This window comes from Physella acuta, unplaced genomic scaffold, assembly GCF_028476545.2.
Source record: "Physella acuta isolate Inbredline_101_S28 unplaced genomic scaffold, ASM2847654v3 ptg000178l, whole genome shotgun sequence".
Classification (NCBI taxonomy): Eukaryota; Metazoa; Mollusca; class Gastropoda; family Physidae; genus Physella; species Physella acuta.
Window position 1 is genome coordinate 720,792 of NW_026731697.1, and position 26,373 is coordinate 747,164.

Here is a 26,373-nt window from a genome sequence, read left to right on the forward strand (position 1 = left end):
GACGATTTCCTTTTATAAGATGAGATGTCAGTAAAAATCTACATTTAAAAAATCTATGTATCCCATACAGAGAAACCTACCTTATCAAAAACTTATTCTATCTAGAAGTGCAACTAAAATACCAACACAACCATTCAGTCCTTTAATTACCTTTTTTAATAGCTGGGTATTTACTCACAAGGTCATTCCACACGGGAAAAAGGTCACTTTATAGGTAAGCAAGGTCAATCCACACGCGAACAAGGTCACTCCACACGTGAACAAGGTCACTCCACACGTGAACAAGGTCACTCCACACGTGAACAAGGTCACTCCACACGCGAACAAGGTCACTCCACACGCGAACAAGGTCAATCAGCACGCGTGAACGAAATTCTCACAACTCCAGAAACAACCCTTAAGTTACACGGCCAACCCAACATGAACAGTCCCAACCCGGACAGACATCAACCCCAAGTCTTGATGATGTAACCGTCCCACACCAAGCTGACCGGTCAGGTGATGTCCGTTGACCTTGGTCAGTGGCGAGCAGGAAGGAGGCGGCCCCGCCTGTTGGTGCCCCGTGCCCGGGCAGTGTTTGCCCTTAATCTGGAACTGTTGGTCTAGCCACCTGTAATTTCCTGAACAATGTCCCCACACAGACCTGTCAAACCTCGCGTCCCGGGGGTCAGACTGACGCCCCCCCCCCTCCTGCACACACATTCTGAGAAATATTTCAAGATTTTCCTCCAAAAACCCAAACATCAACAGAGCAAATATTATTGTCTTAAAGTTCGGTGTTTTTTTTTTATGCCGAGGGCTCTCGTGTTGGGCATGAGGAGAGTGGCGCGGTTGTTGTGGTGGTGGTGGTGGTGGTGTTGGTAGTGGTTATAGTGGTGGTGGAGGTGGTGTTGGTGGTGGTTATAGTGGTGGTGGAGGTGGTTGTAGTGGTGGTGGTTGTAGTGGTTGTAATGGTGGTGGTTGTAGTGGTGTTAGTGGTGGTAGTTGTAGTGGTGTTAGTGGTGGTGGTTATGGTGGTGGAGGTGGTTGTAGTGGTGGTGGTTGTAGTGGTGTTAGTGGTGGTGGTTGTAGTGGTTGTAACGTTTACCTATCCACCAGCCAGATAGACGGTGAACGTCCCCGGATTCTTTTTTTGGGGTTATATGCAAATGACTTACAGCCTAAATGAATGAACACTAACTCAACAACACACTAGGGCTCGATTTTGATGTCTAGGGAAAACTAGTGATACTATTGAAGTTAACACTCATCCAATCTGCATACAACCTTTAATAAGCGAACACAGTTGTGGCAGAACACTAAGTTAAACGAGATAAAATATTTAATTTAGAAAATAACAAAACCCAACTTACAAAGCGTAAGAAAAAATATTATCACAGATTTTAACACTGTATAAAAATAGCCACAGGTCACACAACACTGCTATAGCTTCAAGAATCACTTGGCGACAAGTAATATTATACTAGAAGACTAAAACAACTTAAGAAAGCATAGCACACTCAGGACTTAAGTTCTCTCACGTTCAAATGGTCAGAATCTATTGCCGGACAAAATGGACGGCCTGGTCTTAATAGACCGTTTGATCAAGGTAGACTGCCTCGTGTCGCGTGTGTGCGATCTAGTTAAAGACTTAGGCCGCAGGGGAGGTTATCCTCAACTCATGTAGCCATTGGTTGGGGTAGTCATCTGATCCGAATCAATCAATCAGATCTTGATGGAAAATTTCTTAGTCTTAGACACCCTTAATAAGACAGTGGAAAAACCCCGGTAGTTGCACCATCAATCCATATAAGGTATTATACAATGTCAAAATAAAACATTACTGGACCTAAGTAGGTCACATGGTGTTGGTGGTGGTGGTGGTGGTGATTGTAGTGGTGGTGGTGGAGGTGGTGGCTGTAGTGGTGGTTGCTATAGTGGTGGTGGAAGTGGTGGTGGTGGTGTGGCGTCCATGTAAAAACTAAAACACAACCACAATAGATACTGATAGAAGTGATTAATTGTTATGCAACAGCAGTAGAGCGACACCTTCACCATATTCTGACCACAAGTTGACTACAATATGACCACATAACTACCACAACATGACCACATGTTAACCCAATATCGACCACAATATGACCAAGTAGCAACCACATGATAACCACATAACGATCACAAAATGACTCATCATTACACGCATTATTTCATCTCTGCGCAGATGGTGCGATATAAATCTATGGACGTCACAGATACCTACACGTTTGAACTATCTGAAAGATCGCGTAGCTGGTGTTTTTATCTTCCCACTCCACACACTCCCACCCCACTCTCCAACTCTACACCCCACACCCCACGTTCTATCACTCAAACCTACCATTTTTTGAGTACTTGTAGTGAAAGCTCTTTAAAATGAAATAAAAATATTTCTTTCGTTTCATTAAATTTCTTTCTCCGATAAAATTTTACTGTTTGGGTGTTTAAAAGAAAAGTCAGCGTAAAAAAAATACAATGTACTTTAAGATGAGCAGTGGCCAAAAATGAATTCCCCCACCACTCTGTGCCCCCACCCCTATACTCTGCTCCGTTAGAAAACCGGAAGTGGACGATTTGCGTGAAGTCGCTTAAGTAATTTTTCAGCTGTTTAAAAAAAAAAAAATCAGCAAGGGAAATAATCGAGTGTTTTTTAGATTTTTCACAGTTAACTCCCTAGGGAAATTTAACTCCCGTTTTATTCAGCTCAATGTGTCACGTGATCAGAGGTGCTAATCTCAATCAAAGGGTGATTTCGCTTGTTTGTTTTAGTGTGGGATGATTTTTATTGGATGATTTTCGAGAAATTCAACTTGACACCGCGAAAAATGGACACTAATTTTTTCAAAACTCAGCCGTATGCTAGTAGGCCAATCACATTTTAAAAAATAACTAAGCATTCATTTAAAGGGGGTTTGTCTATAAATGACGTCACATATGTAAGAGGGGGTGAGCGATGTGTAAGTGGTGGAGGGGTTGGGTTAAAAAAAATGTTATAATTTGTTGGGTAGTGGTAGATAGGGAATTGGGGGGGGGGGAGAATGTGGGCTGTGTAAAGATATGTTGTGGTGATGATGTGCTAAGTGGTGGAGTGGTTAGCATAAAGTAATATGACGTGGCACACAGTTTGTGCCTTTTTAAACCAAAAATGAGAAACAAGTTAATTTTTGTTACTATTTTCGTTATGTTAGGTATGGGTATAGACTAGTATAGAGCCTGTAAAGTCATTTTATTTAGGGGAGCTGTCTTTCTTTTTATAACGACGTGTGTTGAGGGGGGGGGGAAGTGTAAGCCCTAATAAAAGATGTGCACCACCACCGAACTGTTCGACATTTAACTCCACTAGAAAGTGTTTTTCTCTCTCCTGAATCCAAGGTCGACAATCCAAATAAAGTTTTCGCCGAGTCATAAATCCACGAGTGCCCTCCCCTGGCTCTGCCCTTGCCTGAGTATCTCCACCACGATCACACAAGCCGCTATGAAACAGGTATTAATTTGGTATCAGACAATGATAGCATGTACGTTTTATTGGCTCGAGTACAATGCCGGTCTGCGAGCTGTGACGTCAAACGGTTTACGATTTGAGGGCTGGCATTTCTAGGGCAGGTGCCAGACAGGTACGGCGTCACCTTCAGGTGGGATCAGGCCGGGGGGAGGTTATTGGGGCGTCAGCACTCAGTGCTAGATAGTGGTGACATGGGTACTAGATATAGGTAATATCGGTACACATTGGTAGATAGTGGTGACATGGGTACTAGTATCATCAGTACAAAGAGCTAGATAATCGTGATATTTGTACTCAGTACTAAAGCATCCCCAAAGACGAACATTACAGACACACTTAACACCGACACATTGAACATAGACACATCCAACACAGACACATTGAACACCGACACATCCAACACAAACAAACACACATACTTCCAACATAGAGAAATCAATTAACCCAATTCTTTATGCGAACTTACTTCATGGGCAATATTTCAAACTTCAAGGATATCAATCAATTTTAAGCTGAATGGGAGGGGGGGGGGGGGTTGACAATTTGGGTTTATTAAGATTGATACTAAGTAGACCAGTGTACCTTAAAAAAATAAAAACGTTTTTAATTTATTTTACATCCGGGTATTTATACATTGTTTCCCTTCTCCTTCTAAAAGCATTAATTAAAAAATTTATATATAGTCCAACATTATAAAGCTTTCGGTACGAGGTTGATCTACGCCACGGATTAACCTTGTCAAGCGGATTATCACTGTAGAGCACATGACCCTAAAGCTATATTTAGTAACAATAAAGGGAGCGCACTCCATAATTAAATTATTTAAAATAGTGTAAACAATATGTGACAGCCACTGTCAAGTCTGATGTGCCATAAAAATAGTCCTATACACTTGTGTGTTCAATAAAACACAGAGTTCTATTAAATTGATCGATAAAGCAATTGTTTGTTTTTTAAATCAACTAGACTATGCTCTATAGAACGTGTGCTTTCGGTCAAGATTCGTGTGTTCAGTCTGTCGATTAGCCTCCCCCCTACACACGCTTGTTACTCATAGCCCCCCCCCACCCCCAAACTGTTACACTTAGCTACCCCCTCCCCACACTCACTTCTCACACCTAGTCCTCCCACGTCACACATAGCCCCCCCTCCCCCACTGTCACACCTAGCTTTACCCCCCCCCCCCCCTTCCCCAACACACTTCTCACACTAGTCCTCCCACGTCACACATAGATTCCCCCCCACTACCACACACACTTGAGACACTTAGCCCCGCACAATTGTTACACCTAGCTCCCCCCTCCACACACATACACACAATTGTCAGAACCACACAAATCAGGTTTTTGTGACGGCGCACTAAGTCTGTATCTCACCAACAGACAAGACTTGTTCGTAGAGCCTAAAAGTATAAATCTTGTGTTATGTAGCAGATCTAGATCAAGACCTAATGCGATGTTATAAAAACCGCGCTGGAGAAGTCGGTATGCTGTAGTTTGTGGTTGTGTTGGGAGGATGAGGTGGTTCGTTTACTGTGGTAGATGGTGTTTAGATTGTTGCTGTTGGCTGTTGTGTTGCTGTTGAGGTGTGTCCCTCTACAACATTCAACCCTTTGTCAACTTGAACTCTGCTCACCTCCAACTTCTGCTTGATGTAAAGACATTCTGTCCCTAAGGTCAAGGTCGGCTATGTATGACGTCATGTAGCCTCGAAGTGTAAAGTACAACAGTACAGTGGGAGGGGGGAGGGAGGCAGCGTTAAGAAAGTCGATTGGGGCTATTTGTGGGGGTGTTTGATCTCTTGTTCTAAGTAACTTTGTTAGGACTGTCATTTGCTTGTACGTTACATTCACGTCTGTTGTTGATGTGAAGCGTGTGTGTCATTTACTTCTGCTGTAGCGAAACTGTAGCAAAGTGTAAGCCTATATATATATATATATATATATATATATATATATATATATATATATATATATATATATATATATATATATATATATATATATATGTATATGTATATATATATATATATGTGTATATATATATATGTATATATATATATATATATATATATATATATATATATATATATATATATATATATATATATATATATATATATATATATATATATATATATATATATATATATGCCCATTTATATTTATTATAAAATACTTATGTTTGTACGTACGTTTTCAATTACCATAGATATTGATGAGCTACCGGAAGTGTGTGTCCCCCCCCCTCCCCCAGGCATAAAGCCAGTTCCCATGTAGAGATAACTAAGTCACCAGGGAAGATACATTGTTCGGGGGGATTAGATTAGTGCATTAGTGAGACGTCACTATTACACCTCCCCATCAGGGTGGCCTTGTAGGATGGCAATCTGTCAGAACTCGGTTCATAGACATACAATATACATTAGTACTCTCTCTCTCTTTCTCTCACACACACACACACACAAACACACACACACTCACACACACACACTCACATACACACACACTCACACACACACACACTATATATATATATATATATATATATATATATATATATATATATATATATATATATATATATATATATATATATATATATATATATTATATATATATATATATATATATATGTAACTAGGGGAAGTTACAAAGAGACATAACGTGTTACAGTCTGACGTCACAGTGCAGGTGTTGGCTGATGCCAAGGCGTAATATCTCGGGAAGCGATACGAAAGACGGTCTGTCAACTTTGATGTGACAGGATGCAGGTGGCTTATTAAAATCGGACTGTACGACAGAAGCGGCGTAATTAACAGTCTGATGTAACGATTAGAATCGATTACAATTACGATTACGGAAATGGATACAAGTACGACTACGATTTCAAGGGATAAATAGGGGGGGGGGACGGCGGAGCTCGGCCCTTTTCCCCTCTTGCCTCTTTCATCGCTCGCTTAGATCAGTCAGTCTGTGTGACTATGTCAAGTCGGTTATAGAACGGGTTAGCCGTATTGTGTTAAGGAGGATTATAGACATGTGGATTTAGTTATATGAAGCCTAGTGAAGGACTGTTAGGGGTCAGTTGATTCAGACTATTATTGAGAAGCATTCCTGTTGATTTATTGTGTTATTATGAAGCATTTCTTGATTCATGTAATAAAGGATCAATAGCGAACCTGCATCTTGAGTATCTATACTGTGGTCAATGTTGTCTAGAATGAGTGGTTAAACTCGTTAACACGTGGCACTACAGGCAATTAGGTCTCATTACATGTGGCGTTGCGAGCATGGTAACTGTTGGCTCGTTACAATTGGCGTTGTCGGCAGGATAAATGTTCGCTCGTCACAATTGGCGCTGCGAGCAGGGTCACATTTGGCGCTGCGAGTAGCCTAGGTCACATATATATATATATATATATATATATATATATATCCATGACAACGATCATGAACTGATTACTCACATACCTTTTTTAGAACTTTCTATGGCGAAGCTAGGGGGTGGGGATGGGGGTGGGAATTTTGCTCATAATAGAAGTTTTATGATGAATCCTGACAACGTATGATAAATAAACAAATTTTCTCCGCGGGGAAAGAAACAATTAAGTTCTAAAGGAATAAGCAGATCGTGTGGGGGTGTGGGATAAAGACGTGTGGGTGTAGTGCGGGGGAAGGGGGGGTGAAGGTGTTTCTAACAGTAGACAGCAAGGTAAGAAATCAATGACAAACATAAACAATTAAAACATGAACGACTTAACGACTTTTAACAGGAGGGGAACATGCGCAGATAATCGCTGCTTTAAAGTACAGTAAAGGGAAATAACAAAATATGTTTATATCAAAATGCCAGTTAATTATGAATGCACTTGTAGAAGAAAATCGTTTTTTTAATTTAAGGGAATCCGCTCAACCGCGAAGCAGTGCCACACAGACGTACAACATGACTACACAAATACACCCCCCCCATCACAGAAACACAAGATGGCAACACAAACACCCCCACCCACCGCCCCCAACACAGACTCCTAACATGACTACACAAACACACACCCACAAACACATGAGGTACACATTTACAACCACGTTATACAGATCATATTTGATCACAATCTTCTCCACAGCACAAGTTAAACAAGTTTAACTATACCGTCAAAGTTAAACAAGTTTATCCATACTGTTTATGTTAAACAGCTTCAATTGAATCTTTTCTGAACAGCAAGGATACGAAATCAAATAGTTTGCGATATTTAATGGCAGCAAAGAAAAATATATTTTCCCAACTGAACAATCAAGTAGACAGTGGTAGACAGTGGTAGACAGTGGTAGACAGCATAGATGCTAACTCGAAAACATCGAGCTTATAATGGGCTTGAGTCGACTCAGCTCAGACGGGTACCTGACTGACATTAGGAAACGTAACATTTTTTTTTCATATTATAAACATGTATCTTGTGATAGCTGGAATAGTGCTCTCCCCCCCCCCCCCACCCCACCCACCACTCGTCTATCCTATAGAAAGACTAACAATGGACTTGTTACGCACATTAGAATCGATACCGACCTAATTAACTTAACAATGAATCGATACCGCGTTGATCAACTTGCGAGAATCGATAGCGAGTAGTCTACCCGTGTTCTCGTGAGGGTAGCAATTATTTACATGCGATACTGGCAGTGAATAGGCCCAGGGGAAGTAATTCAAACAAGTTCTGACACTTCTAGCCACTAAGACACAGGGTTACAGTTCTTGGGGCAAAAAGATTTTTTTTTTTAACTCGGGGTAATCTAGTGAAAACGTCAACACCTTCCATTCTAGAACAAGTCTCCCTAACTGATAACACCTCCCCTTCCCCCAATACACAAGTCTCCCCCCTCCCCCCACATTTAACCTACTTTCCCTAACACTTAAACAACCTCACACCCTAGACAACACCCTCACCTCAAGTATACGCTTTTAGGACGCCCCCAGTCTCTAGTCTTCCACCCCCCCCCCTGCCGCACCCCTTTAAGTACTTAATGCCAGCACAACTTTCAACAAAGCGATGGGGATCGTGGGGTGGATGAGGTAGAGGTAGGGGTGAGGCAGCGGGGTGGGTGAAGTAGAGGGTAGAGAGGTAAAGAGTAAAGAGGGTGAGATAGAAGGGGTGAGGAGAGGGGGTGAGGTAGCAGGGTCTGTGAGGTAGAGGGGATGAGGTAGAGGGGGTGAGATAGAAGGGGTGAGGTAGCAAGGTGGGTGATGTAGAGAGGGTGAGGTAGCGGGGGTGAGGTAGCGGGGGTGAGGTAGAGGGGGTGAGGTAGAGGGGGTGAGGTAGTAGGGTGTGTGAGGTAGAGGGGGTAAGGTAGAGGGTAGAGAGGTAAAGAGGGTGAGGTAGAGGGTTTAATGAGGTAGCGGGGTGGGTGATTGTCCAAGACGTCGTTACGATAAATGTGCAGTAAACATCCAAGTGTTTGAAGTCTGGTCTGTTTACACCACAGGAACAGGGTGACCTCTGACCCCCCCCCCCCCCCACACACACACAGATTGATAACTGTTTACACCACAAGAACGGGGTGACCTCTGCCCCCCCGCCCCCACACATTGATGTCTGTAGGTCATGGTTGGGTGCGGCGCCTCAGATACGATGTGTTTGTTTAAACTTTAAACTGTTATCAATTAAGTAATGAGGTGGGTGGGAGTATGGTGACGTTATAACTGATAATGGGGGGAGGGGGTGGCGAGAGATGACGATATCACGGGTGACGCCGGGGAGGTGGGTGGGGGTGGGGTGAAGACATCTAGAACAGCTAAATAAATAACTAATGAGAGGTTTATAACATTTTAGAAATATCGGAGGCGATGCCACCTCCTATAGGTCTAGACTTCATGCCAATAGGCCAAGACGAGTCTATTTCTTAATCATCATGTCGTCAACACGGTTTTTTCCAGTCATTTTCCTTGGGGGGGGGGGGGGGGGGGGGTTAGAGTGGACTACGTGGGGACAGAAAAATTTGTATAACAATTCAAGTATAAATTTTCTATTAGTTTAATGTTTCGTTCTATCTCACACAGAGAGATGCCTGAAAGAAACACTAGACTGCATTTTAACTTCATTCTTACATCAATCTAGCAAAGTAGAAACCCTTCTACTTCCTGGTCTACATTCTCTAAACATACAATCCCTTCGACTGAACAATCCCTTCCACTGAACTGTATACACCGTTATAATACAGGCCTACAACGTGACCACATGTATCGTTATATTTTACCTGCTTGTCAAAAAATGACACCGTAAGTCGCGAAATGTGATTTACCTCTGTTTATCACATTCAGGATGTGGTTTAAGTAAACACAAATCGCATTTATTATTGTGTTTATCTGTTGTTGTAACGTAGTTGTCGTGAAATTAATCATACCTCGACACGTTACTTCACTGTCACTTCATGTGTATACACACCTCAGCTCTCTTTAGACCCCTCTTGATAATTGTGCGATGATATTTATAACTTCTCTACACAATATTTCACTACCTCTTCTCGTGTATAAATATCTCAATTCTCAGTAGACAACTACTGTATAGCATTGACAGGATGTTAAACTTAGACGCGCGTCGCGGTGTGAATGGCCAATCAGGAATCTGCACTACTTAGACGGGCATTGAAAGAAACTGATTTACTAGTAGTTTGCCCGTACACATATACGGGCATTGAAAGAAACTGAACTACGAGTAGTTTGCCCGTACATATAGACGGGCAGTGTAAGTCACTGATCTGCTAGTAGTTTGCCCGTACATATAGACGGGCAGTGTAAGTCACTGATCTGCTGGTAGTTTGCCCGTTAAATTTTGGGAACGTAAAAAATACGTTTTGGTGAGCGTTACTTGCTTTTCGCGACGTCGCTTGAGTGTAAGCCAGAGACGTCAGAGTTTGTTAAAATGGTGGGATTTCGAAGCTGGACAATGGGCAGATTTTCATTGCAAGTGTAGATACAGATGATTATTGAGATGTAACAATGACAAGGGTTGAGTGACGTAATTGGGTGGGCTAATGGGATTAAGTGATGGGTGGGGTGGGTTAATGGGGTGTATGGGGTGTTGAGTGGGGTGGGGTGGGTCAATGGGGTGTTGGGTGGGGTGGGTTAATGGGGTGATGGGTGCTGATGGCAAGAGGATACTTTTGCTTACCAGCGTTTCTACAACTTTCGACGCTCAGTGCCCATTTTGACTTGTCCAAGAGAATCTTCAGAACTTTAGTACCACTTAAAGACAATGTTTGGCATTTCTTTCTTTAATTAAAGCCGCCAGAGACAAATCGCCCGACCCTAGTTACGCCACTGTGTACACTGTCCATGTAAACAGATCAATACAACTAGGAGGAAAACACCAGCAAACGTTTAAAGAACTGTCCCAAAGAATTAGACGGCTCAACTGGCAAGTGTGTATGACACAACTTGTTGCCAGATTTCAGACGTGTCAGGTGAATTCTTTTTTGACACACGAGTGCGGAAAGGTGAGAGCAAACACCAGGTACAAACAAACAAACAAACCGATGAACACAATCAATGACGTCACATCCCAATCACCGATGGGTGAAGACTTCACCCGAATCATTAAACACGGATGTCTATAATTTAAAAAAAAAAATTTAAAAAAATCAAAACTAAACACCGAAAGACGTCGAGAAAATATTTGGACTTACATGGTAGCTGTGTGCCGAGCATCTGACACACGGTGACACCGCTAGGCCAAGACACCGTGCCGGGGTCAAAGGTAACCATCGGAGAAATCCGCAGTCTAATAATAGAACAAGTGGCTGCAGCAAGTGCCGATAAGAAAAGGGGGGACAATTCAACTGTTTTTTTGTGTCAAGACAGGACGCATTAATAATGGATTAATACGCGTAAACTAGATTAGCAGTGGTGGCCTGGTTCTATCAGTTTAATCCATTTTCGCTTAAAGTAGGAGGGGGGGGGGGGGGGGGTTAAAGATGAAGCGATATCCGAAGGGGACGGGGGTTGGAGATTAAGGTAAATGATAAATAGGCCTATCTCAGGTAAATAAATTACGTAACTAAGGCCTTCAGAGATTATTTTTATTTTACCTGGCTGTTGTGTGTGTGACGAAGTCTTGTTTTGTGATGGATGTTTTACATAGGCTCTCGTTCTGTCTCGGCACAAAACGTTATAGCAATTTGTTTGTAGATGTTACCCTCAATGTATGAAAACCCGGCATTCTATAGAATGCAATGTAGGCAATGTATGCAATCCCTGTTGTTTTCAGGCAAAGTATGAAATATCAGCGTTGTTATATTTTTTTTCCTGGGCATTACATAACACAGTAATAAACAGTCAAAAAGTAAAATAAAGAAAAATACAAAATGCACAACAGGAAATCTTTACTGGGAGAACAAAGGAATCAGAAGAGCTATCACTTGGTACCCTATCACTTGGTACCCTATCACTTGGTACCCTATCACTTGGTACCCTATCACTTGGTACCCTATCACTTGGTACCCTATCACTTGGTACCCTATCACTTGGTACCCTATCACTTGGTACCCTATCACTTGGTACCCTATCACTTGGTACCCTATCACTTGGTACCCTATCACTTGGTACCCTATCACTTGGTACCCTATCACTTGGTACCCTATCACTTGGTACCCTATCACTTGGTACCCTATCACTTGCTGCAGGACGGAAGACTAGAATGGCATTTTCAATTGCGCTGAATTTTTTCTCTATCCCTAAGCCTAACGATAACCCTAACCCTAACGCTAACCCTAACGCTAACCCTAACGCTAACCCTAACGCTAACCCCAACGCTAACCCCAGAGTTTCTTCGCCCCCCCCCCCAACGAAATGGAATATATACTTCTAACGGTGTGCGCCCCCCCCTACGGAAATTTTAGTCCCCCCCCCCTCAACCCGAAAATTTCAATTGCCCCCGGTGAAAAAAGTCTGGAAGAAACTGGCTAACCCTAGCCCTAACCCTAACAAGAACAGAGGAATGTTCAGCCGGTAAACCGTATTCTACACTCTGCCTGTTTGTTACATGGTGTTCTATTGAATGATTAGAAAATGTATGTACTATGATAGAAATATGATGTAGTTCATCCTTTGACGGCACATGGCGGGCAGGGGCGTAGCGAGGGGGGGGGGCGGGGGGTGCGGACCGCACCGGGTGACACCATTTAGGGGGGTGACACCAAGGCAAAAAATAGCAAAATATAGAGAGAAAAACTCGAGGGGGGGGGTGCAAATCGAAAGTTTGAGGGGGGGGTGCAAATCGAAAACTCGAGGGGGGGGTGCAAATCGAAAGTTTGAGGGGGGGGGGTGCAAATCGAAAACTCGAGGGGGGGGTGCAAATCGAAAGTTTGAGGGGGGGGGGTGCAAATCGAAAATTTGAAAGTTTGTCCCTGGGAAGGGTCTCTATGCCTCTGGGGGGGTGACACCATTAAGTGCCGCACCGGGTGACACCCGACCTCGCTACGCCACTGATGGCGGGTATTCTACACATGGCCTAGGTAATCTACACACTGCCAGATTTTACATTGTGTCTGGTAACCTAAACAGACAGGTAAGTCATCTTCACAATGTAAGGGGAATTTGCAATAACAGCTGACGCTTACAGCTAGACTAAAACATTTGCTGTTGTTTTTGTTTTTTAAATTATTTTAAACGATTTGACTAAAGTGAACTGATCAAAAAATCCGAGCCCTTTCTTTCAAAGAACTGATCCATCTATCCCCTCAACCCAACCCCCTCGCTACGCCCTTAGTTGTAAGAGCTCCCCCCCCCCCCCGTTACTAAAGCTGCTCAGGGCATTGACCGGACAGATTAAAAGTGCCAATTCGTAAATACGTCACAGGTCACGTGGCGACCCAGTTGTTTACTTCCGCTGCTGTTGATAGAGTCATCTCCCCTTGGCACCAACAAAAAAACATGTCTCTCTCTCCCATCCGAATCTAATTCGGCGAAAACTGACGTCACGCTCGAGTGAACAAATACTTTTGTTCTGGCCACATCATCTATTTATAGCTCGTGTTAAGGGTGTTTTAGCGAAAGATGGAGGTGGTGATGGTGATGGTGATGGCGCCATCTCCTATGTCGTGACATTGGCCGTTTATAATCAAGTCTATCTTTTTTTAAAACCAGTTTTAAAAAAATTATTAAGTTTTGTTTCAATCAGCATTTTTTTCAAATAATCAACTCCCCCCCCCCCCAAAGAATCAACCTTTTTTTCAAATAATCAAGATATTTTCAACAATCAACACTTTTTAAATTAACAATTTCTTTTTTTCAAATGATCATTTTTTTGCGGAGGTTATGTAACCATCGCCGCGACCTGATCCCAATACCCCAAGACAACTGGCTTTTGATTGGATGTTTTTTTTTTACATTGCTTTGTGCTGCATGTGTTTACACTACACACAAGAATGTAATGTGTTTCGGCTAGATAATTAACAAATGTAATGTTTTAAGAATACACAATATACAAATGTAATGATTTAGGGATACACACTATACAAATACAAATGTAATGGTCAAGGTTTGCACAATAAACACAAGTTAATCACCATTATTCACGACGACACAGCCAAGTTGTAATTTTCCTTGAGATGTTATGTATACGGTGTAGGGATATATTTGGGTAGGTATTCTAGGTAGGTTGGTAGCTTGGGTTGATAGGTTAGGTTGGTAGGTTGGGTTGATAGGTTGGGTTGGTGGCTTGGGTTGATAGGTTTGGTTGGTAGGTTATTAGGTTGGGTTGATAGGTTTGGTTGGTAGGTTGGGTTGATAGGTTTAGTTGGTAGGTTCGTAGGTTGGGTTGATAGGTTTGGTTGGTAGGTTGGGTTGATAGGTTTGGTTGGTAGGTTTGTAGGTTGGGTTGATAGGTTTGTTTAATAGGTTGGTAGGTTGGGTTGATAGGTTGGGTTGATAGGTTTGTTTGGTAGGTTCGTAGGTTGGGTTGATAGGTTGGGTTGATGATAGGTTTGTTTGGTAGGTTGTGTCCTGCCCGCCACTGTCTTGGGCTAATCACTAAAACCAAGAGTAAACAAGTCTAATTAAACAGGTGGATAATTGTCACACGTGACTAGAATAATATCAGGGTCATTAACATCGTGGGGGAGATGGTTGGAGCCCGGGGGGTGTAGGTGCGTGCAGACGATTCTTGGACCTTGGAACCGATGTTGTCAACACAGGAATGTGAATCATGCAGGAGTCACGTGATCGGTGACCCATCAACACGTGACGTGTTGGTGGTGGTCAGTGAAACACAAGATGTGGTGTGGACGATGACCCAACAGTGAGGCAGACGTGCAGGGTGGGAAGTGGCGGGAAGCTTCGAGAAAGATTCCATCTTGGACAGGAAGTCCTTGGACAGGAAGTCTAGTCGAGAGGGCGTGCAACATTTAATCATGTTGCTGCATCTGTACACCGACACCCACCCCCATACACCCACCCACACCCACCGACACCCACCCCCATACACCCACCCACCCACACACACCGACACCCACCCACACCCACCGACACCCACCCACCCACACCCACACACACCGACACACACCCACACCCACCGACACCCACCGACACCCACCCACCCACACCGACACCCACCCCCATACACCCACCCACACCCACCGACACCCACCCCCATACACCCACCCACCCACACACACCGACACCCACCCCCATACACCCACCCACCCACACACACCGACACCCACCCACACACACCGACACCCACCTACACCCACCTACACCCACCCACCCACACACACCGACACCCATCCACACACACCGACACACACCGACACCCACCCACCCACACCGACACCCACCCACACAACAAGCCTAGTTAGCTCTCCCTAGTTATTACCCCTGGTTGCGTTACATAGAAAAATGTGAAGGTTTTCTAAGTTCAATAGTTTTGTTATTTATTTTTTACCCCCCCCCCCCCATTTTGTGACAAAATGGCGACTTGACATTTTCTCCGGTGTCACGTGGCACACTATTTCCGGTGCAGAGCGTGATGCATCTATTTTGTCGCGCCTGCGGACAGATGACAGATTCGCAGCGAATGGCGGGAAAACGAATCGGATGGGGTTGCATGTTGCTAACGTCCAATTTATCTTTCGGGCATGCGGCTCAGATTTATAAAAGGAAGTCGGAAAATAATATATCGCACACCACACGTCCGCACAATGTAGAGGGCTAACAATACATGCCGAAAACAAATCGAAATACACAGCTAACAAATATAGAACCTACACATTCAAACGCTTTAAATACACAGCAGAACTTACAAATACACAGCCTACAAATACCGAAGCTACAAATACAGAAGCTACAAATACACAACCTACAAATACAGAACCTACAATACAGAACCTAGAAATACAGAACTTACAAATACACAGTCTACAAATACAGCGCCTATTAAAACTGTCATCTATCAAAATTCAACAACTAAAACTATCCGAAAAAAAATGAGATTTTTCAAAATCAAATTATCGAACATCCCAAAAGTAATTTCGTCTCAGCTTTCTTTAGACTATAACAGCAGCATCTCACAAACACTGATGCTTCTCCCTATACACAAAACCCAACATTTGACCTCCCCAAAATAGAACTTTATATCCTCCACTCCAAAGATGGAAACCCTTAAGCCCCCCCCCCCCCTCAACCCACCACCCCTCACCAAAAAGGAAGTCAAACATTTGGACCAATCTATATTATTGAGAGACATCAAAACTGCAGTTTCCGGTCCATAATGTGAGCCTCACAGAGATGAAAAACATTTGAAGGGTTGGGATTTCTCACGATTTCTCACGATTTCTCACGATTTCTCACGATTTCTCACGATTTCTCACGATTTCTCACGATTTCTCACGATTTCTCACGATTTCTCACGATTTCTCACGATTTCTCACGATTTCTCACGATTTCTCACGATTTCTCACGATTTCTCACGATTTCTCACGATTTCTCACGATTTCTCACGATTTCTCACTTCTCACGACGGCAATCAGGTGACCGTATTAGCCATCACATGTGGTAGGTGTAACGTAATTAGCCGCGCCCACTCGGCTCTTATCACGTGACAGGGGGTACCAGTTGACCGTAAGAACCAGCCAGGGACGACTGACCACCAGTAGTCAATTACGTCATGGGTGATTACATACGTCACAGAAGGGTGTGGGTGTGTTCAGGTTAGGATCAATTAGCAATGCAAATGAGATAATCGTTTGTTAAAAGCGAATTAAAAAATGGGGTTAAGATTTCGTAAACAAATTAAACTAATTATTTTTTTTAAAGAAATAATTAAGTTAATTTCCCTCTTAAGGAAGAAGTTATTAAAAGATGATAATTTTAACAAGATTGGTGGGGTAATTAAAAACTAATTAGTATGACGTAGAGATGGTATAGGGTTAAGGAAAACGCATGAGGCTACGGGCAGAATTTATAGGGTTAAATATAACAAGTACCGCGGTTAAGGATAGGTGAAATAGGATTACGATGGATGAACAGCTAGTAATGGGTTAACAGTGGAACGGATAGTGAATGGTGGGGGTAGGATAGTGATAAGAGGGTATAAATGGTCAGTATTGGGTTAAAATAGAGGTACCTTGGGGTTAAAGATAGTCGCCATGGAGTTAAAGATAGTTGCCATGGAGTTAAAGGTAATTGCCATGAGGTTAAAGATATGTGCCATGGGATTAAAGATAGTCTCCGTAGTGTTAAAGATAGCTGTCATGTGGTTAAAGACAGGTGCCAATGGGTTAAAATAGGGTTAAAGATAGTCGCCACGGTTTAAAGATAGGTACCGAGAGGTAATGATATATGGACTGGTTTGATTTGTAATATAGAGTTACAGATATACATCCTAACGCTATTAATTTGATAGACGAAATAATTTTTAAACACATCAGAAAATTTAACGACATGGGAAATACATTCCGAGATGAATAACAAAATTGTCCACCCAAGCCTTATACATCAACATCATCTATAACACTGTATACATCAACATCATCCACAACACTGTATACATCAACATCACCCACAACACTGTATACATCAACATCACCCACAACACTGTATACATCAACATCACCCACAACACTGTATACATCAACATCACCCACAACACTGCATACATCAACATCATCTATAACACTGTATACATCAACATCACCCACAACACTGTATACATCAACATCACCCACAACACTGTATACATCAACATCATCCACAACACTGTATACATCAACATCATCTATAACACTGTATACATCAACATCACCCACAACACTGTATACATCAACATCACCCACAACACTGTATACATCAACATCATCCACAACACTGTATACATCAACATCATCTATAACACACGCGAGAGGTGGCCAATGTTATCGCTAAAGTTGTTGTAATTATTAGCGGGTGATTTGAGGAAAATTCAGGAACAAAACAAAAAATCCAGCCAAAAAATGAACGCAAACAGAATCCGATGGCAAGGAAAAGGGAGATTATTCAAAGATTAAATTCTTCATTTTTTATTGATTTATGGGAAAAACCAACTGTTTTAATTTTCTTTTGATGTAAAATACGACGATTTGTCTTCTCAAGTCTTCTTAGTCTGTGTCATGTTTCGTACCTTTAACAATTTTTTTATGTTACTTGGCCGTAAATCCATGTTTGATCAGACCGATGAAAACAAGAATCTGAAGGTCAAATGTTTATGTAAATAAATTTTTTTTTTCTTTCTTTTTTTTTTCGCCTCAGACATGTTATGTACAGCGTCAATTTGCCTTGCATGTTCGCTTTAGTATTACAGTTTTCATCGTCGGCTTGTGAGGACTGATACAGATTTACAATAGTAATACTTCTTTCTTACTTGTAGCCTACTTTCATTCATTTAAGACGGTTTACTTAAACAAAGTTCTGATACAAAACGTCTAATTACAATTATACAAATATTTTTTTTAATTATTTTTTTTTTTAACACATTTTGCATTTTGTTAAGTAGAAACCGTCTTAGTCCGCTCGGAATTAAGAATCCATAGATCACAACATTACTTCATATAACCTTTCGGTGTATAAGTTATACCAGTGTCCGATAATGCCATAATAATAGACATTTATTTTCAAAGGAGTGATTTGTCACTGTTACTCAACTAAGTACATACATGACTTAATAAAGTCAATGCTAACTTTATCTCTGATCCTAGTCCTACTAACGCTTCCTACATAAATACAACTGATATCTGTATATCATACTAGAGTAAGTTATTTCCCATGTATTAATATTTTTTAAAAATTTATTGTTGTGAGTCATGTCCCTTGTCTATGCGATACTGTCTCTTTTTCAAATTGTATATTTTAATTCATGTTTTGGAAATCTAAAAATAACCGGATTGTTTGCGCCAAACACTTTTAGCATTATGATTTGACATGTTTATGTAATGTTTATAATATAAATCATCATATCTTAACATACTTTATTACAATACATAATATCACGTATTAGGAGTCACAAAAATCAAAAGCATCCATGTTATAAGCAGGCTGGACCACTAGCGACAACAAACTCTCTCATAAACCTATATATGCCCACGATGGTGCTGGGAGATGAAGGGAATAGGTACGAGCAAATCGAAGAAGTTAGAGACACCACAAATAAATCCCCCCCCCCCCCCCATGCCACGATGTCTGCTTCTTGTCATCTCTTGCCGGTGTGCACGGTGTTGATATGTGCAGTCACATTCGGGAAGTTCCGGTTTAGGCCGGAACGTGACGAACGGTGGTTTTAGATATTTTACGGCGCATTAGACAAGATATGTTGTGGTGTGTGGTGTGTGGTGTGATATTAGAGGTGTCAGTGTGGTGTGCTATTAGAGGTGTCAGTTCTGGGGGTGTATGGTGCTATTAGAGGTGTCTGTGTGAATGTGTGGCGCTATTAGAGGAGTCAGTGTGGTGTGGTGTTATTAGAGGTGTCAGTGTGGTGGGGTGTGCTATTAGAGATGTGTGTAAAGGTATATGTATGGGTGTGTGGTGCTATTAGAGGTGTCGATGCTTGGTGTGTTTCAATTATCTCTGTGGATGTGTGTGGCTATGAGATTGGTTTGTGCGGGGGACACAATTAGGTTCAACTGTATCCTACAGATTTTGTTCTCTCCCTCCTCGCACCTCTCACGGCTCACTCCCAATTTACTCCTGTCCTCACTCCCAACCCCATCCCAACCCCTCCCAACCTCCTACCCACCCCTTCCCAACCACAACCGCTACAACCATGCAACATGTTAATGTCCAATACATTTTTTCCTTTAGCTACCAACCCCCTCCCCTTCACACAAACGAAGATTTTAAAATATCGGATTTAAAAAATACGAAATTTCTTGCGTTGATCGTAATAATGGGGTCACTTAGTGACGTCAGCAGCATGGCCGACGGCAAATATGAAACCCACGCAAATGTCAAACGATTTTATTTTATTTCGATTTTAACCCCCCCCCCCCTCCCCGATTATTCCTGAGGCTTATAATTCCTATCAGAGTTCTGTTACCATAGCAACAACTTTTAGAACCTTTTTTTTCCTGAGATCCAGCTCAGCGTCTTCAAAAAATATTGCCCTCGCTGTTCCAATAAGCTTTTATTTTTAATTATCACCTTCGGTTAAAATTTAAAACTTGGAAATGATTAACTCCCCTGGAAACTTGAAAAAAAGATTTCATTTCGCTGTAAAAGATAGCTGACTTTCTTAAAAAATTGTGGAAATAACTTTCTCGTGAAAGTAGCTTAAGTGTGGAAATAGATTTTCTCAGCTTTTCCTTGACAACAGCTTTATTGTGAAAATAAGCTTTTTAGTTTTTTTTTGTTATAGCAGTTTATCTGTGACATACGTTTTAATGTGGGAAAGCCTATAAAATAACATACACTTTTCAGAATAAAAAAATTGAGTGCAGGATTACATTGTTTTTTTAGAGATCTGAAGTCGTATTTTATTTTTCAAAATATTTTTCAAATGACCAGAACTAGACTATCAATTTTCTAATGTCCAGAACTGGACTATCAATTTTCTAATGACCAGAACTGCACTATCAATTTTATAATAAACAGAACTGGACTATCAATTTTCTAATGTCAAGAACTGGACTATCAATTTTCTAATGACCAGAACCGGACTCTCAATTTTCTAATGACCAGAACTGCACTATCAATTTTCTAATGACCAGAACTGCACTATCAATTTTCTAATGACCAGAACCGGACTATCAATTTTCTACAAAATCCCCATCCAACTCACAAAATCCTTCGGGAAAAAATTCCATTTCGTTGCGAATTTAGAATGGCGTTTAAAATATTATCAAAAACATTTGTTTTCTTCATCTCTTACGTTGCTATGGTATACACAAGTTCTTTATTTGAACCCAAAATGACAAAGTTTTATTGAACTGTGCAAAACGTTGTTTTAACTAGATCTAAATTATTGTATGGCTTATTTTTAAAGAATGTGTGCGTCGCTCTGAAATTAGGATAACTGGTGTAATTGTTTGTAAAAAAATTGGAAAATAAATAAAAATATATACGTCGCTCTAAAAGTAGGATACCTGGTGTTATAAATAAAAAATTTAAAAAAAAAAAAAAACTTGAACCAGTGGGTACAGACGGGATAAAGTTTGAGGTGAAAAGAAAGAACATTGCGCGTGGTGACATTAATTGTGTTATCTCCCCTCGGCGTGATCTGCCCTCCTGGCTAGTTATTTGTTCTAATCTCGAACCGAGTGAACTACTTATTTTTTAACCAGATTAATCGTGACTTCCTAGGGCGCACTCTAAATGGGAACTAAAGTATATAAAAAATTAGAATAGAACTAATTGAATACAAATACTAAGTTAATTAATTAAATTAGTCACATGCCATTCGTGTCCTATTAATTAAATATATGAATATTTAGTCTCTGGATATGTGAAGCTCATTGCTGTTCCAAGAATAGACAATCATAAACACTGACATGACAATTAAAACACTGACATGAAAGTCATACCACAGTCGATCACAACTACCACATACCCGACTAATCACACACTAATCTGCAACCTAAGTCACTGAGTTACGTCATTCCCCTCCCCACCCAACCCCATATCGGGGTTAGTGAGTACAATGACGTCACAACGAACAATGCATTTGTCTTCCAGCACTAGAAATTCAACTGGTGATCAACATCTGATATTATAAGAAACAAGCCATTGTGAGAATACATTCAATATCAGAATCAAGTGACGTCATTGGGGAAGTTATCGAATTCAGTGACTTTGACCGGATCTGACCCGCACTTCTTTCAGCACCTGACTGTCATTCTCGCTTGTTTTATCGGTGCTAAGTGTTGGTGCTAGGTGCTGGTACTAAGTGCTGGTGTGGTCGAGTTGTTAGCACGGTGACGCAATCTGTACATTTAGACAGCTTCCGGTATGTGTGTGTGGGTGGTGTGTGTGGTTTGTGGTTTGTGGTGTGTGGTATAGGTGTGTGGTGTAGGTGTGTGGTGTAGGTGTGTGGTGTAGGTGTGTGGTGTAGGTGTGTGGTGTAGGTGTGTGGTGTAGGTGTGTGGTGTAGGTGTGTGATGTAGGTGTGTGGTGTGTGGTGTAGGTGTGTGGTGTAGGTGTGTGGTGTAGGTGTGTGGTGTGGTGTAGGTGTGTGGTGTAGGTGTGTGGTGTAGGTGTGTGGTGTAGGTGTGTGGTGAAGGTGTGTGGTGTGGTGTGTGGTGTGTGGTGTGTGGTGTAGGTGTGTGGTGTAGGTGTGTGGTGTAGGTGTGTGGTGTGTGGTGTGGTGTGTGGTGTAGGTGTGTGGTGTAGGTGTGTGGTGTAGGTGTGTGGTGTGTGGTGTAGGTGTGTGGTGTAGGTGTGTGGTGTAGGTGTGTGGTGTGGGGTGTGGTGTAGGTGTGTGGTGTAGGTGTGTGGTGTAGGTGTGTGGTGTAGGTGTGTGGTGTAGGTGTGTGGTGTAGGTGTGTGGTGTAGGTGTGTGGTGTAGGTGTGTGGTGTAGGTGTGTGGTGTAGGTGTGTGGTGTAGGTGTGTGGTGTAGGTGTGTGGTGTGTGGTGTAGGTGTGTGGTGTAGGTGTGTGGTGTAGGTGTGTGGTGTAGGTGTGTGGTGTAGGTGTGTGGTGTAGGTGTGTGGTGTGGTGTGTGGTGTAGGTGTGTGGTGTAGGTGTGTGGTGTAGGTGTGTGGTGTAGGTGTGTGGTGTAGGTGTGTGGTATAGGTGTGTGGTGTAGGTGTGTGGTGTAGGTGTGTGGTGTAGGTGTGTGGTGTAGGTGTGTGGTGTAGGTGTGTGGTGTGTGGTGTAGGTGTGTGGTGTAGGTGTGTGGTGTAGGTGTGTGGTGTAGGTGTGTGGTGTAGGTGTGTGGTGTAGGTGTGTGGTATAGGTGTGTGGTGTAGGTGTGTGGTGTAGGTGTGTGGTGTAGGTGTGTGGTGTAGGTGTGTGGTGTAGGTGTGTGGTGTGTGGTGTAGGTGTGTGGTGTAGGTGTGTGGTGTAGGTGTGTGGTGTAGGTGTGTGGTGTAGGTGTGTGGTGTAGGTGTGTGGTGTGGTGTAGGTGTGTGGTGTAGGTGTGTGGTGTGTGGTGTAGGTGTGTGGTGTAGGTGTGTGGTGTAGGTGTGTGGTGTAGGTGTGTGGTGTGTGGTGTAGGTGTTTGGTGTAGGTGTGTGGTGTAGGTGTGTGGTGTAGGTGTGTGGTGTAGGGGTGTGGTGTAGGTGTGTGGTGTAGGTGTGTGGTGTAGGTGTGTGGTGTGTGGTGTAGGTGTGTGGTGTAGGTGTGTGGTATAGGTGTGTGGTGTAGGTGTGTGGTGTAGGTGTGTGGTGTAGGTGTGTGGTATAGGTGTGTGGTGTAGGTGTGTGGTGTAGGTGTGTGGTGTAGGTGTGTGGTGTGGTGTAGGTGTGTGGTGTAGGTGTGTGGTGTAGGTGTGTGGTGTAGGTGTGTGGTGAAGGTGTGTGGTGTGGTGTGTGGTGTGTGGTGTGTGGTATAGGTGTGTGGTGTAGGTGTGTGGTGTAGGTGTGTGGTGTGTGGTGTAGGTGTGTGGTGTAGGTGTGTGGTGTTGGTGTGTGGTGTGTGGTGTAGGTGTGTGGTGTAGGTGTGTGGTGTAGGTGTGTGGTGTAGGTGTGTGGTGTGTGGTGTGGTGTGTGGTGTAGGTGTGTGGTGTAGGTGACGTAGATTAGCTGTCTAGGTCACACAAACCCCGTGTCATTTTTCTATCGCAAGATTTTATTGTAGCCTCGCCTTTTCTTCTCTGGTAGGAAATATTTGTGCCGGTGCTTTAGACCACGTTATGGGCTGCTGAAGGGCTTTTAGGCAACCTACTGGGCTTTTGAAAGGCCTTAGACAATCAAATGGGCTTTTGGAGTGCTTTAGGCAAATGAATGAGCTTCTGAAGGGCTTTAATTAATGATCTAATGGGATTCTGACGGCTTTTGAATGGGCTTTAGACGACGAAATGGGCTTCTGATGGGCTTTAGACGACGAAATGGGCTTCTGATGGGGTTTAGACGAACTAATGGGCTTCCTAAGGGCTTTAGATGACCTAATGGGCTTTTGACAATAGTATCCCTCTGTTATCAAAGTAAAATCGCAGTACACGTATTACCTTAGTTCAACAAGGCTCAACTCAAAGTATAAGTCACAAACATGAAGTCATCAAATTCTCAAGTCACCGACATAAAGGTCAAAGGTCAGGTGAGTTTTGCTCACATTCCCCGACTACAAACAGGTGCTCATGTACCACGCGTGCTATTATGGGATGCGCGTGCCGTGATGACGTAATAATCTTGAATGGGGGATTGTGTGAGCTAAATACGGCCTGCTGTTTACGTCAGGTACATGCAAGCCACGTGATGGAACCTGCTGGACAGGTAGGCAGGTCACAATAAATACAGGTGAGAGAGTTCCAGAACTTGCGGGTCAGATGGTCGTAGAGGTCGGGTGGGCAGGTGGGGTCGGCTGGTCAAGGGGTCGGCTGGTCAAGGGGTCGGCTGGGCAGGTGGGTCGGCTGGTCAAAGGGGTCGGCTGGGCAGGCGGGGTCGGGTGGTCAGAATGGGGTTGGACAGAAGGGATTTATCCAAGCAGGTGTCACAAGGAAAGAGAGGTCAGCTTGACCGAAGAGTTTGGATGAAGTAGTATGGGTCGGGTCGGGGGGGGGGGGTCACTGAGGTACGATGGAGCGGTTTAAGAGGGGGGGGGGGGTAAGAGTACTTGAGGTCTGCTTTAACGTAAGATAATCACTGACGTCATTTCTCGTTGTAATTATCAACGCTTTATAATTATGTCCCCTGATAGAAGATTCTAGAAGATCGTGAAGTTAGCGAGAAAAAAAGTGATATCTTGACTTACCTTTTCATACAAGGTGTGAAACTCGTTGTACCTCCGGAATATAAACCACGACCTCCCCTCACAGTTCACAATCACCTTGTACACCTGCAAGTTAACATAGGTCAAGGTTAATGAAAGGGTTAAATGTCATCTTGAGCTACCTGCTCTTGGTCAGTTGGTTGCTTTTTTATATTTTTTAAAAGTAGGAATTCTTTTTCAATGAAAAAATTGAATTCTAAAAATCGATAAAAACTTTTTTAAAAGGTGTGTGTATGTCGAATGTATAAGTGTGTGATGCGAGCGTATAAGAAACATCGCACGTTGGCAAGGTCAGTGACCTTGGTGTGGTCAGTTAGTGTTAGTGCATGGACCTTACTTTACGGTAAGTGGGACAGCATGGGCAGTTAAACACCACGTCGCCAAACCTAACCAGACTTCTTCAAGTCATCGATTAACGCAGTCAGATAAGCGTATAGGTAATAAAGGGACCTAATCAATAGAGACAAGTTAAAACAAAATGAACTCAAACGAGAGGGGCGGTTTGATCCGCTTAATGAACTCATTAGGACACCAGCTGATGAGGTTCTATCTACTTTCTCTGTTGATTACTGCTGGTCGTATGGTCGTATATGTACATGTGTATGTCTGTGTGTATGTCTGTGTGTGTGTGTGTGTGTGTGTGTGCTCAAGGGTGTCTGTACATCCGTCTCTTAATGGGAGGAGGAGGGGGGGGGGCTAATGGGAGGGTCACATAGCCACGGGGTTAATGGACTATTGTAGGGATTGGCAAATATTTTCAAGAAGAGTCTTTCTCTCTCTCCCTCTCTCTCTATCTCTCTCTTTCTCTCTATATCTTTTTTAAGGATGCATAGACAACTAAAAATGATTTTGCTTTAGTAAACCAGGTCACAGAGAGTAGAGGTGTTTGGGAGGGGGGGGGGGGGGGGGGGAATGAAATGATGAACTCTAGGGCGCTGTCATGTCTAACTATGGCACAATATCGTGTACATGGGAAATATAATAGTACATTGGTCATGTCTAACTAGGACACAATATCGTGTACATGGGAAATATAATAGTACATTGGTCATGTCTAACTAGGGCACAATATCGTGTACATGGGAAATATAATAGTACATTGGTCATGTCTAACAGGACACAATATTGTGTACATGTGAAATATAATAGTACATTGGTCATGTCTAACTAGGACACGATATCGTGTACATGTGAAATATAATAGTACACTAGTCATGTCAAACTAGGACAAAATATCGTGTACATGTGAAATATAATAGTACATTGGTCATGTCTAACCATGGCACAATATCGTGTACATGTGAAATATAATAGTACACTGGTCATGTCTAACTAGGATACAATATCGTGTACATGTGAAATATAATAGTACACTAGTCATGTCTAACTAGGATACAATATCGTGTACATGTGAAATATAATAGTACACTAGTCATGTCTAACTAGGACACAATATCGTGTACATGTGAAATATAA

The 26,373-nt window shown here is 42.5% G+C and overlaps 1 protein-coding gene across 2 annotated transcripts in view; it reads right to left on the reverse strand.

The window, feature by feature from the left end:
- Window positions 1–26,373, reverse strand: part of LOC131936487 (serine/threonine-protein kinase Sgk1) — a 112,866-nt gene that overhangs the window by 62,955 nt on the left and 23,538 nt on the right. For both annotated transcript variants that reach the window (XM_059293505.1, XM_059293504.1), the window contains one exon: window positions 24,880–24,963. In XM_059293505.1, coding sequence (XP_059149488.1) covers window positions 24,880–24,963 — 84 coding nt within the window. The remainder of the gene's footprint in view (window positions 1–24,879; window positions 24,964–26,373) is intronic.